At 33.8% G+C, this 16125-nt stretch overlaps 1 protein-coding gene across 1 annotated transcript in view; it reads left to right on the forward strand.

Moving 5' to 3' along the window:
* The window catches only part of LOC149788633 (gamma-tubulin complex component 6-like), a 129455-nt gene that overhangs the window by 66806 nt on the left and 46524 nt on the right, over nucleotides 1–16125 (forward strand). The window contains exons 21-23 of the mRNA XM_089974721.1: nucleotides 1032–1195; nucleotides 2176–2263; nucleotides 9188–9890. Coding sequence (XP_089830847.1) covers nucleotides 1032–1195; nucleotides 2176–2263; nucleotides 9188–9890 — 955 coding nt within the window. The remainder of the gene's footprint in view (nucleotides 1–1031; nucleotides 1196–2175; nucleotides 2264–9187; nucleotides 9891–16125) is intronic.

Genomic DNA, 16125 nt, shown 5'->3' on the forward strand with positions numbered 1-16125 from the left:
CTTAACACATGATTGCAGAGATATACATGTATATAGTGATGTGTGTTTACTCTGCACATGATTGCAGAGATATACAAGTATGTAATGACGTGTATGTACTCTGCACATGAATTCAGAGATATACATGTATATTGTGATGTGTATGTACTCTGCAAATGATTGCAGAAATGCACATGTATATAGTGATGTATATGTACTCTGCACATGAGAAGACTGCTCTGGTGGCCTGAGTGGTTAGAGCATCTGCCTCAGATGCAGGAAGTTGCAGGTTTGATCTCTGGCTGAGTCATACCAAAGACATAAAAATGGTACTAGCAGCTACCTCACTTGGTGCTCAGCATTAAGAGATTAGTGTTAGGGCTGGACCATCTGGTACCAGGATAATATGACTGGGGGAGGGGGACATGATGCTATATGTCTGCAGCATGATGCCCCAGTGCTAGACATCACTATAAACTGCCACACTGCAAACATCATACTGATATAACTTAATTTTTTAAAAAGCTATGTTAAAAATCCAAATCACACACACACACATTGCACATGATTGCAGAGATATATATGTATGTAGTGAGGTGTATGTACTCTGCACATGATTTTATATATATATATATATATATATATATATATATATATATATATATATATATATATATATATATATATATATGAATTGTGTATGTACTCTGCACATGATTGCAGAAATATACATGGTGTCAAAGTCGTTATTGATTCTATCAGTATTTTCCTAATGATTGCACTATTCTTTTTTTTGATACCTTAATTTTGGTCCTTGTTTCAAAGTTGAGATACTTTCTAATTTCTAAGTTTTTAAAAAAAGAAAGAAATTGGAATTCAGATAAATTTGATAGAACTTTCCTATGTTAGGCTGAAAGGTACAAGTTTACAGTTTGGTAGTAGAATTATTACTTTTGAATACCTCCAGTGTTCAAAGCTTTCATTTTATATAGAGTAAAAATCATTATGCATTGACAAAATGAAATCCCTTAACTTTTCACTTTAATTTGAAGGATGGAAATTTAATTGACTATTCCCTACCTGTTGTCCACAAAGCACATGAAGTGGAAGATGGACCTCGAGTGACCAGAGAAGGATGGAAGAAACCAATAGTTGTCAGTGAAAAAGAAGAATCAAGTCAGGATCTACCCAGATGGGCCAAGAAAGTTATAGAAAAGTGAGACTAACTGAAGCAGGAGCTGAATATTGTTTGATTTTATTAGATATTTATATTGATGCAAGAAAGATCACTGAATTTATATAATGTTTTTGCATTTGCAAATCATATCAGTAGCCAGTTGTTATCTATTACATATTTATGTGGGGCCCCGAGTGGCTGAGTGGTCTAAAGCGCTCTCCATTACGGATCACTGCCATCTCACCTCTGTCTGCGTGGGTTTGAGTCTCGGATTCGGCTAATGTGGATATGTGAGAAAGCTTGCCAGTAGCTTCTCATGGGTCAGTGGTTCTTTCCGGGGTTTTCCCTGGTTCTTCCTCCACCATTAATACTTGCCGCCATGTATAGCCAATCGTTTGCTGAAAAGGGCGTTAAACCCTACAACAACAACAATAAGAACATATTTATGTTGAGTACACAATCATTATCCAGCATTATTATAGTAGAATATTTTGTTGTTGAAATGTATGTCTCAGATAAGGTCTCGGTCATTGTGGTGAAACATTCTTTTAGTCGGGTCCCTGGCTCAGAAGTCAGATGATGGCAGAGAATATGTTACAAGTCAGAGAAGATTTTCATGTGCCATTTCTGATATTCATTTTATAAAAAACAAATTCCGCTGTAATATCTCTTTGTTGACTTACATAAGATTATGTATTAGTACATGTCAATTTATTATGTACCAAAATTAATTGTATCTCAAGTCCTTATCTCTTAAATAAATATATATTTACAAATCAAAATATGAAATACATATTGTACCTGTGAAGAAATGGTGATATGGTTTTTTTATAGGGACATTTTCAACTACAGAAAATTTTGCTATATGAACATGCAGTCTTACAGTGCCTTGTTATTTGCACTTGCTGTACTGCCTGAGTTAACTCTGATTAAAATCCTTTCAGATTCAGTCGTTAAGATTTTGGTATGGTGCTAAAGTTGTATATGTTTCTTCTTACATGTTGTATATTGTGTTACAGGTCAGGAGGATTGGAGCCTTTTGAGGAGCCTGCAGACAGCTCAGTAATTACAGAGGAAGACAGTGGAGTACCTGTAAACAGCATCAAGGTAAGGAATTATTTATCATTAGTTACCGGGCAATGGATTTGCATGTACATATCCTTGCTTATTCACACTAAGAGAGTTATGATAGAATGTGTGGCATATAATATTTTGTTTTTATCTATCCATCATCCATCCATCCATCCATCTATTGTTTGTTTGTGATAGTCAGATTTGGGAGTCAAATGAAATCATACTGGTTGACATTTGTGAAGATATTGACAGACTCATATCATCAGCCAGTACACACAAAATGTTATGCTTACCACTAATACATTTTTGACATTTCAAGACATTTCCACCTCACTGGGATTATAAGTCTTTGTTGTTATCAGTACAGAGAAAAAAGAATTCCACTTGAGATGTTGAATTCTTTGTCTTGTACAAGGCTTTACAAATTAGAAACAGAATTTTCAAAATGGGTTTTTATTACGTTGATGCCAACACCTTATACACCTATCCCTGTATAACTCGCACACAACGGGGTCCAAAGGCATAGACTGCACTGTAAATGAGGGTGTGAGTTACCAAGGGACTTCCAAAAAAATCCACTAGACATCGAGAAAACAGTTGGGCTGGGTGGGTGGGCTGTTTAATTACTGAATCCTCGTTGTATAATCACATCAAGAATAATTGTCAATAAAGTACTTTTTTTATGAAGGTGTTCGTTATTCTGTATAAATTACATTTATATTAAAAAATGATCAGCATCTCAAAGATCGTTAACATTCCAACTTGTTTCTGGTTTCAACAACCATCATGTGTACACAAAAACATTTGTTTATTATGTCACTGCTGTTTGTTTTGTTGATTAGTCTGGTTCCCAGAGTGGTGTTTAATAATTTAATATTAGGCAGGGAATCTAAGAAGCAAAGGACCAGACTAAATGTTGATGCACCACCAAACAAGATTACTTTTTAAAAAAAAACTAGCGATATTTATTTCGAGAGACAATTGTCTCTGTCAGAACTCAACTTTTGTATTGTTCAGTTAGTACAATATTGATGCCATGACTTCATTACAAGTAGCCTAATAGAGAAACTTCTTATCATCCTTGAGGATATTTCTGAGTGACAATTGAGGAGTTCTCTGAAACTCATACATAGTCCATATCAGTGAAACAAAGCTCTTTTTTTTTCACAAAGTATTCATTTTGCTTGTTTTGCTTTCTTGTCTTTAATCATTTATGATTGAGGTGGTTAATTTAAGTTAGTTATTTATATTACCTACACAATAACATTTATAACAGTGTTCATTTGATCAGCTTAAAAGAGTTCATGCAGCATATGACTGGGGCTGCTTGATCTTAAGGATGTAGTATTTACTTTTAGACTTTTAGCTTTTCATTTATTCCACTTCCTTTATTTGATTCAAAAGACATAATTAACATGATAATACAAATGAGGCCAGTTTTTAATTCAGTGCAACAATGCAACAAATACTTCTGCAAGTCAGATATCAAAACACGGTCGGCACTTAATTAGGTTCTCAGATTAATGCTCACAGACATATGTCAGTATGACACATTTTACTTTAAATACACATTGCATTTACAACGTTTACATTTAAAAGTAAGGAAAAGATAGAACTAAAAGACAAATTTCATTCGATGAAAGATTTTTTTTAGTACTGCCTACACTAGGTGTAAGTGACATTTTTTTAAAATTGAAATTTCCTTGAATATTGTTAATCACGGTGTACTAAGAATATCATTTGGAAAGAAAATGTAACAAATTATATAATTTCATAATGTTGATTCAAATTTACATGTCCTGTCTACTGTTTTTTAGCATAAAATGAGAGATGTATTAACATTTCAGATTTTAGTTACCAATTTTGATCACAATTTTCTTCAAGTTTAAGAAATACAGATGCATTTTTTGGTATTTTCTGGTTTTTAAAAATGAAATCCATGCTTGACCCCGTGATATAAGTGGGTTTGGGAATTATTGAGGTTAGAGTTATCAGGGGAGTTGTGCATTGATTATTTTCATCAAATAGTGTTCTTTAAATAAGGAAAAAAGTAATTAATCTATATTTCATACAGGTCAATAGTTTGCAAACATAAAAATCATAGTGTACATTAAGATATTACTACGTCAGCTTACACATATTAGTATGGTATTAGACCACCACGTGACAACTTACACATATTAATATGGTATTAGACCACCATGTGACAACTTACACATATTAGTATGGCATTAGACCACCATGTCACAACTTACACATATTAGTATGGCATTAGACCACCACATGACAACTTAGATATATTAGTATGGTATTAGACCATCATGTTACAACTTACACATATTAGTATGGTATTAGACCACCACGTGACAACTTACACATATTAGTATGGCATTAGACCACCATGTGACAACTTACACATATTAGTATGTTATTAGACCACCATGTGACATCTTACACATATTAGTATGGCATTAGACCACCACATGATAACTTACACATATTAGTATGGTATTAGACCACCATGTGACAGCTTACACATATTAGTATGGTATTAGACCACCATGTGACAACTTACACATATCAATATGGTATTAGACCACCACATGACAACTTACACATTTTAGTATGGTATTAGACCACCATGTGACAACTTACATATATTAATATGGCATTATACCACCATGTGACAACTTACATATATTTATGGTATTAGACCACCACGTGACAACCTACACATATTAGTATGGTATTAGACCACCATGTGACAACTTACACATATTAGTATGGTATTAGACCACCATGTGACAACTTACACATATTAGTATGGTATTAAACCACCATGTGACAACTTACACATATTAGTATGGTATTAGACCACCATGTGACAACTTACACATATTAGTATGGTATTAGACCACCATGTGACATCTTACACATATTAGTATGGTATTAGACCACCATGTGACAACTTACACATATTAGTATGGTATTAGACCACCATGTGACATCTTACACATATTAGTATGGTATTAGACCACCATGTGACAACTTAAACATATTAGTATGGTATTAGACAACCATGTGACAACTTACACATGTTAATATGGTATTAGACCACCATGTGACATCTTACACATATTAGTATGGTATTAGACCACCATGTGACAACTTACACATTAGTATGGTATTAGACCACCATGTGATAACTTATGCATATTAGGATGGTATTAGACAACCATGTGATAACTTACACATGTTAATATGTGACAACTTACACATATTATACATATATCAGGCCCTGGAATTGGCATATGCATTAATAAAAGCATATTCTTATTACAGGCCCTGGAATTGGTATCTGCATTGATACAAGCATGTACATATTACAGGCCCTGTAATTGGCATCTGTTTTGATAAAGGCATATACAAATTACAGGCCCTGGAATTGGCATCTGCATTGATAAAGCAAATACATTTGTATAGCCTCACTGAATATGAGGTCTCATTTCACCTACTCCTTGGGAGGTGGCTGAGGCATACCTGCCACATTCTGAGGCAGATTTTGGTGGTTTTTGGGACTTAAAGAGTGATTGTGAGGTCCCAGAGGAGGTCATTGTTCATAACCTTAAAAAATGACATCATCCAATTGAAAATAATTTATCTTTTCATATAGTCTTGATGAAATTACTGGATGTTAAAAATTGCTAAAAAGAAATTTACTTGTCTGTTTTCTTTAAAACATTTAACATACATACAAACTAACAATATATTTAATATACATACAGACAAACAATATAATTAATATGCGTACATACTAACAATAGATTTAAGATATGTACAAACTAACAATAGATTTAACATACGTACAAACTAACAATAGATTTAACATACGTACAAGCTAACAATAGATTTAACATACATACAAACTAACAATTGATTTAACATACATACAAACTAACAATAGATTTAACATACATACAAACTAGATTTAACATACATACAAACTAACAATAGATTTAACATATGTACAAACTAACAATAGATTTAATATATGTACAGACTAATAATAGATTTAACATACGTACAAACTAACAATAGATTTAACATACATACAAATTAACAATAGATTTAACATACATTCAAACTAACAATAGATTTAACATAAATACAAACTAACAATAGATTTAATGTACGTACAAACTAACAATAGATTTAATATATGTACAAACTAACAATAGATTTAACATACGTACAAACTAACAACAGATTTAACATACATACAAACAATAGATTTAACATACATACAAACTAACAATAGATTTAACATACATACAAACTAGATTTAACATACATACAAAAACTAACAATAGATTTAACATACGTACAAACTAACAATAGATTTAATATATGTGCAAACTAACAATAGATTTAACATACATACAAACTAACAATAGATTTAATATATGTACAAACTAACAATAGATTTAACATACATACAAATTAACAATAGATTTAACATACATACAAACTAACAATAGATTTAGCATAAATACAAACTAACAATAGATTTAATGTACGTACAAACTAATAATAGATTTAACATATGTACAAACTAACAATAGATTTAACATACATAAAAACTAACAATAGATTTAACATATGTACAAACTAACAATAGATTTAACATATGTACAAACTAACAATAGATTTAATATACATACAAACTAACAATAGATTTAACATGTATACAAACTAACAATATAATTAATATATGTACAGACTAACAATATAATTAATATATGTACAGACTAACAATAGATTTAACATATGTACAATCTAACAATAGATTTAACATAAGTACAAACTAACAATAGATTTAACATATGTACAGACGAACAATAGATTTAACATACATACAAACTAACAATAGATTTAACATACGTACAAACTAACAATAGATTTAATATATGTACAAACTAACAATAGATTTAACATATGTACAGACTAACAATAGATTTAATATATGTACAAACTAACAATAGATTTAACATACATACAAATTAACAATAGATTTAACATACATACAAACTAACAATAGATTTAACATAAATATAAACTAACAATAGATTTAATGTACATACAGACTAACAATAGATTTAACATGTACAAACTAGCAATAGATTTAACATATGTACAAACTAACAATAGATTTAACATATGTACAAACTAACAATAGATTTAATATACACACAAACTAACAATATAATTAATATATGTACAGGCTAACAATATAGTTAATATACGTACTGGCTAACAATAGATTTAACATACATACAAACTAACAATAGATTTAAATACGTACAGACTAACAATAGATTTAACATACATTAAAACTTACAATAGATTTAACATATGTACAGACTAATAATAGATTTAACATACACACAAACTTACAATAGATTTAACATACCTACAGACCAACAATAGATTTAACATATGTACAAACTAACAATAGATTTAACATATATACAAACTTACAATAGATTTAACCTACCTAAGACCAACAATAGATTTAACATATGTACAAACTAACAGTAGATTTAAGATAATTACAAACTAACAATAGATTTAACAGACATACAAATTAACAATAGATTTAACATATGTACAATAGATTTAACATTGTTTATTATCGTCACTAAACACAATCAAACAGACATTAAATATAAAAAATAGAAAAATGTACCAAGTTTCTGTCTTTAGAATCTTTTGGACAGTGGAATATTTCCTTAATTAGATGCAGTGTTTGCTGTTCTCAGTAGTTTGGGGTTAGAGTTAATACAGTGTTATCTTGGTACTCATTTGAGATCAAATTCCCCCAAGATCTTGTTCAGTTTTTCTCAGCATGTTTCTGCATCTGCATTGCTATGAGGGAGTGGGAGACTTGCAGGGCAGTGTTGCTATGTTGATGAATGTTGTACACTAAAATGACTAATGTTGATATCGTGGTTGCAGTGTGTGCAAAAATATAAAATGCTCCCCCTTGATGCTGTGCTGATTCAAAAGTCTAATTCCATACAGGAGTTCAAAAATTTAGTTTTGCCAGACCGCTCATTTTGCAGATGTTTTGGCTTTTTATTAAATCACAGCTGCATTTCAACATTTGTGATAGGTTACCCTCATTCATTTAATTATATGTTGCACATGTGAATGAGCATAGAAATTAGAGGAGGGGACTGTATTATGCATGATTTTCATGTGATGCTTCATCTATAGGGGGTAATTAAGGTACTTAGTGATACATAAACTGTGCTTGTATTTCTGGCTGTTACTCCATTGTTACTCAAAGAACCATGTCTTTCACATAGTAAAAACTGGCTTCTAGGGGAGGAGGATGATAATTGAAATTGCTTTTGATTCCTGTTTTAAGACCAATGATTTCAAAATCAGCTGGTCAACTTTGATATCATTGAACCGAAGTTCTTTATGTTTTCTGTGCTTTTCAGAGTGGGTAGGTATATAATTGGATAGGTGGTTTGATTGTTTGTCAGCAAAATATTGGCAGTGTAATGGAAATTAGAAGATTGAATTTTAAATTTTAAAAGGTCTATAAGTTTAAATATAAAGAGAAAATAAAAAACATAAAATACTTTAATTAAAAAAGGGGTTATTATTTTGTGTCATGATGACTTTTGTTAGAACTTATTTTTTGAATGACAATATTTACAGTGGCTACTGGAGACTGCAGTGCTAAAAGCTTCACAGAGATTAGCTTTGTAATTGTTGATTACACTTTGGTTGGTTAAGGGATAGGGATTATGCAGCATGGAGCAAGTAATTCAAACCATTCAGCAGAATTTTTTTCTTTTTCTCTTATAAAGCTGAAAATAAATTTAAAAACTTTGAATTAGATGAACATTTTATGTTAAAAAGTTTTGGCTCTTCATATTTTAACAGATGATTGAGAATATGCATGTTACAAAGGAATCCGATCCTGACCTGCAACAGAAATCTCATATCAAGATGTTGGCAGATAAGCATATCAGTATGGAGTCCACACTGGAAGAATCCCATATGTCTCACATCAAGGCTGTGGAAAACATGCATGCCTCTAAGGAGACAGAGGCACCTGAATCTCACAGACCTCACATAAGGGCCACAGACCTCCATGTCAACATGGAATCAGAACAGAAAGAAGAGAAATTGTTCCCTCACCTGAAACAGAGGGCTGGGCTTCATCACTCAACAGAAACAGAGGAGAAAGAATGGAAAGTGAAAAAAGAAAATATATTTGGACATGTATCACAGTTATCCAAAATAGAGTTTACAATGGCAGCTCCAAGGTTGAAAAGGACAACGGAACAGTATGCCAATATGGAATCTGATTACAAAGACTTTTCCATTAAACCTAGGATCCGGATGCACAAAACACGCTCAGCAACTTCAGAAACAAAGGAGGAAGAAAGCTTTAGACCAAAGATAAGAATGAATGATAAAATGTCTGCAACAAAAGAATCTGAAAGAATAGATGTTGATCAGATTAGATTAGAAAAGTTCCGCCGAAGAAATATTCACGGACATGCCTCAGATTCAACTGTGGAAAAATTGATTTACAGAGACAGGTTTCAGCCTCTGAAGCGCATAGATGAGACTCAGGCAGGTAAGAACATAATTTTCATTTTGATGACCTGAACCTTAATCGAACAGGGGCATGTAGTATTCAAAGCTTCAGGCTTATATATATATATATATATATATACTTACACTAGTAATTGGTTCACTAAACATGTCAGCTTTTGTTGAATGATATACCCTTCAAAAAAATTTCTCCCATATTCTGATAATGACTTAAATGCTTTGATATTTTTCTGTTTTAATTGGATTCTTAATGAAATAAAAAAATAAACATCTAGAAAATGTGAATATAGTATAATTTTCAAGCCCATATTGGAGAAAGCAAGACATAGCAGTAATTTATATGCTGGCATCAACAATTTGCTATGGTTTTTGTTACAGCATTTCATTTGTATATATTTCCCAAATCCCTTGATAGATTCCTATTATACTTGGCATGAATAATTATGAAGTTAATATATTCACTTGCCCATTTGACCTTGGAATCAAGGTTACAGTCATGGAAAATTTGTGTTAAGGTTTTGGTTTTGTGACATGCTTACACAACCTTAAGACCCCTGGGAATATATAACAGTGTTTAAGGCAATGCATCAATGCTGGCCATGGCCTTTTTGAAGTAAAAAGATTTTAAAACTTGTTATAAAATTGAAGATAGATAAAATTCCATTGCCATTCACAGCCTACTAAGTCACTTTTGAATTGCCTTCCCAAATGGAAGTCTTCTGTGACTTGAAATATTATTACATACTTTTAAACTGCCAAGTTATTTCTCTCGACTGTTAGCTTTTATTTCAGTCACCATGAAGCAGCAGCTTATCAGAGTTTACATTATAATGCTTTGAATTTTCAATGTACATGTACTGTTTTCATCTTAAAATGCTACATTTGGGTGTACCTTATCTACACATTTAGACACAGTGACATTATTGGATTCCCTTTAAGGTTTTATGTTTTCAGACCAATTTGTGTACATAGTCATCACAATCTTTTTAGTGTAATATATCATTTGAACTACTGAGGTCACAGGTTTGAACCCTGACTGAGTCATATCAAAGACTTATAAAAATTGTACTGGCAGCTGCCTTGCTTAGTTCTCAGCATTAAGAGATTAGTGTTAGGACTGGTCGGCCTGGTGTCAGAATAATGTGACTGTGTGGGACATGATGCTACATGTCTGCAAGCAAGATGCCTTAGTGCTAGACATCACTATAAACTGCCACAATGCAGATCATAGCGATATGACCAAAAAATTTGTATAGCTACATTAAAATCCAAATCACACACACATTTGTACTAGCCTAATGTGAAGTATAAATAGTGCTTTTGGAATTTATTATTAGGGCCCCTCATAATTGTAACCACCCTAGTTCTGCAACTGTTACATATAACTGATGTGACTTGCTAGGTGAATTGCCTCTTTCAGGCAGATATACTTTTGAAAGGTTGTGTTTAAAAACCAGCTTTGATGTAATTTATTCCCTTTTGTCCATTAATTTTAAATCTCCACTGGAGCAGATCCTTGAAAAGAGCATATCTAAGGAGTAATTCAACCTGTTTGATGCAGTTAGATGTGTACATTGAATGATTCAACCTGTGTGATGCAGTTAGATGTGTACATTGAATGATTCAACCTGTTTCATGCAGTTAGATGTGTACATTGAATGATTCAACCTGTTTGATGTAGTTATATGTGTACATTGAATGATTCAACGTCTCTGATGCAGTTAGATGTGTACATTGAATGATTCAACTAGTTTGGTGCATTTAGATGTGTACATTGAATGATTCAACTAGTTTGATGCAGTTAGATGTGTACATTGAATGATTCAACTAGTTTGATGCAGTTAGATGTGTACATTGAATGATTCAACTAGTTTGATGCAGTTAGATGTGTACATTGACTGATTCAACCAGTTTTATGCAGTTAGATGTGTACATTGAATGATTCAACTAGTCTGATGCAGTTAGATGTGTACATTGAATGATTCAACCAGTCTGATGCAGTTAGATGTGTACATTGAATGATTCAACCAGTCTGATGCAGTTAGATGTGTACATTGAAAGCTAGTTTGATGCAGCTAGATATGTACTTTGAATGATTCAGTTAGATGTGTACATTGAATGATTCAGTCAGTTAGATGTGTACATTGAATGATTGAACCAGTTAGATGCAGCTAGATGTGTACATTGAATTATTCAACCAGTTAGATGTGTACATTGAATGATTGAACCAGTTAGATGTGTACATTGAATGATTCAGTCAGTTAGATGTGTACATTGAATGATTGAACCAGTTAGATGCAGCTAGATGTGTACATTGAATGATTGAACCAGTTAGATGTGTACATTGAATGATTGAACCAGTTAGATGTGTACACTGAATGATTCAGTCAGTTAGATGTGTACATTGAATTATTCAACCAGTTAGATGTGTACATTGAATGATTGAACCAGTTAGATGTGTACATTGAATGATTCAACCAGTTAGATGTGTACATTGAATGATTCAACCAGTTAGATGCAGTTAGATGTGTACATTGAATGATTCAACCAATTTGATGCAGTTAGATGCGTACATTGAATGATTCAACCAGTTTTATGCAGTTAGATGTGTACATTGAATGATTCAACTAGTCTGATGCAGTTAGATGTGTACATTGAATGATTCAACCAGTCTGATGCAGTTAGATGTGTACATTGAATGATTCAGCTAGTTTGATGCAGCTAGATATGTACATTGAATGATTCAGTTAGATGTGTACATTGAATGATTCAGTCAGTTAGATGTGTACATTGAATGATTGAACCAGTTAGATGCAGCTAGATGTGTACATTGAATTATTCAACCAGTTAGATGTGTACATTGAATGATTGAACCAGTTAGATGTGTACATTGAATGATTCAGTCAGTTAGATGTGTACATTGAATGATTGAACCAGTTAGATGCAGCTAGATGTGTACATTGAATTATTCAACCAGTTAGATGTGTACATTGAATGATTGAACCAGTTAGATGTGTACATTGAATCATTCAGTCAGTTAGATGTGTACATTGAATTATTCAACCAGTTAGATGTGTACATTGAATGATTGAACCAGTTAGATGTGTACATTGAATGATTGAACCAGTTAGATGCAGCTAGATGTGTACATTGAATGATTGAACCAGTTAGATGTGTACATTGAATGATTCAACCAGTTAGATGTGTACATTGAATGATTCAACTAGTTTGATGCAGTTATATGTGTACATTGAATGATTCAACTAGTCTGATGCAGTTAGATGTGTACATTGAATGATTCAACTAGTTTGATGCAGTTATATGTGTACATTGAATGATTCAGTCAGTTAGATGTGTACATTGAATGATTCAGTCAGTTAGATGTGTACATTGAATGATTCAACCAGTTAGATGCAGCTAGATGTGTACATTGAATTATTCAGTCAGTTAGATGTGTACATTGAATGATTCAGTCAGCTAGATGTGTACATTGAATGATTGAACCAGTTAGATGTGTACATTGAATGATTCAACTAGTTTGATGCAGTTATATGTGTACATTGAATGATTCAACCAGGTAGATGTGTACATTGAATGATTCAGTCAGTTAGATGTGTACATTGAATGATTCAGTCAGTTAGATGTGTACATTGAATGATTGAACCAGTTAGATGTGTACATTGAATGATTCAACCATTTAGATGCAGTTAGATGTGTACATTGAATGATTGAACCAGTTATATGTGTACATTGAATGATTGAACCAGTTAGATGTGTACATTGAATGATTCAGTCAGTTAAATGTGTACATTGAATGATTGAACCAGTTAGATGTGTACATTGAATGATTGAACCAGTTAGATGTGTACATTGAATGATTCAACCAGGTTGATGCAGTTAGATGTGTACATTGAATGATTGAACCAGTTATATGTGTACATTGAATGATTGAACCAGTTAGATGAGTACATTGAATGATTCAGTCAGTTAGATGTGTACATTGAATGATTGAACCAGTTAGATGTGTACATTGAATGATTGAACCAGTTAGATGTGTACATTGAATGATTGAACCAGGTTGATGCAGTTAGATGTGTACATTGAATGATTCGACCAGGTAGATGTGTACATTGAATGATTCAACTAGCTTGATGCAGTTACATTTGTACATTGAATGATTCAACTAGTCTGATGTAGTTAGATGTGTACATTGAATGATTCAGCCAGTTTGGTGCAGTTAGATGTGTACATTGAATGATTCAGCCAGTTTTTATGCAGTTAGATGTGTACATTGATTCACTGACCATGATATGCCTGTTATGGGCTTTGTCTCATTAACTATTTATGGATAGCATTACAGTCCTTGATAATTAACTTCATATCTTTACATGGGATGTTTCTTGTAGCTCATGAAACATTCAACATATACTTGGTATAAACTTTGTTTCTTACATTTATATGGTTTTATCGGTTTAGTCACATTTGCTTTTATTTCAGCAGAGTTATGACCCTTGTTGACACTTAGAAACTAGGAATGTTGCTTGAATTTATGGAATTTGGAAAGAATATCATCATTTTATTCATATATGCTTTTTCTGGGGTTTTGTCTTGTCTACTCCATTGTTGGATAAATTTATGACCCTTGTTGATCCAGTTCATACCTTTGCATGTGATGTTGGTTGTACTAGGTATAGCTCATGTACCGTTCAACACATTTTTGATGCAAGTTGACATAAACATTGTTTCAGAAACCTAGATATGATTTGTACTGGTTTATCTTAATTTGGTTTCCCAATGTAAAATAATAACCACAACTGCAATAAATGTTAAATTATAGTTGTTGAGTATATGTCAGAAAAAATTGCTTATTTCATTACATTTAAATAAAAAATTTAACAAAATGCAACTACTGGTGGTGCCATCACCTTAAAGTGCCCTGGATTGCCTAGAGGTCCAAGATATGTAACTTTACATATCACTGACATCCCACCTCTGTCTACTTGGGTCACAGATCACTGATATCCCACCTCTTTCTGCTTGGGTTACAGATCACTGACATCCCACCTCTGTCTGCTTGGGTCACAGATCACTGATATTCCACCTCTGTCTGCTTGGTTACAGATCACTGATATCCCACCTCTGTCTGCTTGGGTTACAGATCACTGACATCCCACCTCTGTCCACTTGGGTTACAGATCACAGCTATCCCACCTCTGTCCGCTTGGGTTACAGATCACAGCTATCCCACCTCTGTCCGCTTGGGTTACAGATCACTGACATCCCACCTCTGTCTGCTTGGGTTACAGATCATTGATATCCCACCTCTGTCTGCTTGGGTTACAGATCACTGATATCACACCTCTGTCCGCTTGGGTTACAGATCACTGACATCCCACCTCTGTCTGCTTGGGTAACAGATCACTGACATCCCACCTCTGTCTGCTTGGGTTACAGATCACTGACATCCCACCTCTGTCTGCTTGGGTTACAGATCACTGATATTCCAACTTTGTCTGCTTGGGTTACAGATCACTGATATCCCACCTCTGTCTGCTTGGGTTACAGATCACTGACATCCCACCTCTGTCTGCTTGGGTTACAGATCACTGACATCCCACCTCTGTCTGCTTGGGTAACAGATCACTGACATCCCATCTCTGTCCGCTTGGGTTACAGATCACAGATATCCCACCTCTGTCTGCTTGGGTTACAGATCACTGACATCCCACCTCTGTCTGCTTGGGTTACAGATCACTGATATCCCACCTCTGTCTGCTTGGGTTACAGATCACTGATATCACACCTCTGTCCGCTTGGGTTACAGATCACTGACATCCCACCTCTGTCTGCTTGGGTAACAGATCACTGACATCCCACCTCTGTCTGCTTGGGTTACAGATCACTGACATCCCACCTCTGTCTGCTTGGGTTACAGATCACTGATATTCCAACTCTGTCTGCTTGGGTTACAGATCACTGATATCCCACCTCTGTCTGCTTGGGTTACAGATCACTGACATCCCACCTCTGTCTGCTTGGGTTACAGATCACTGATATCCCACCTCTGTCTGCTTGGGTAACAGATCACTGACATCCCATCTCTGTCCGCTTGGGTTACAGATCACAGATATCCCACCTCTGTCTGCTTGGGTTACAGATCACTGACATCCCACCTCTGTCTGCTTGGGTTACAGATCACTGATATCCCACCTCTGTCTGCTTGGGTTACAGATCACTGATATCACACCTCTGTCTGC

The sequence above is a fragment of the Sinohyriopsis cumingii genome, chromosome 11 (assembly GCF_028554795.1).
Source record: "Sinohyriopsis cumingii isolate HCF-2022 chromosome 11, ASM2855479v2, whole genome shotgun sequence".
NCBI lineage: Eukaryota > Metazoa > Mollusca > Bivalvia > Unionida > Unionidae > Sinohyriopsis > Sinohyriopsis cumingii.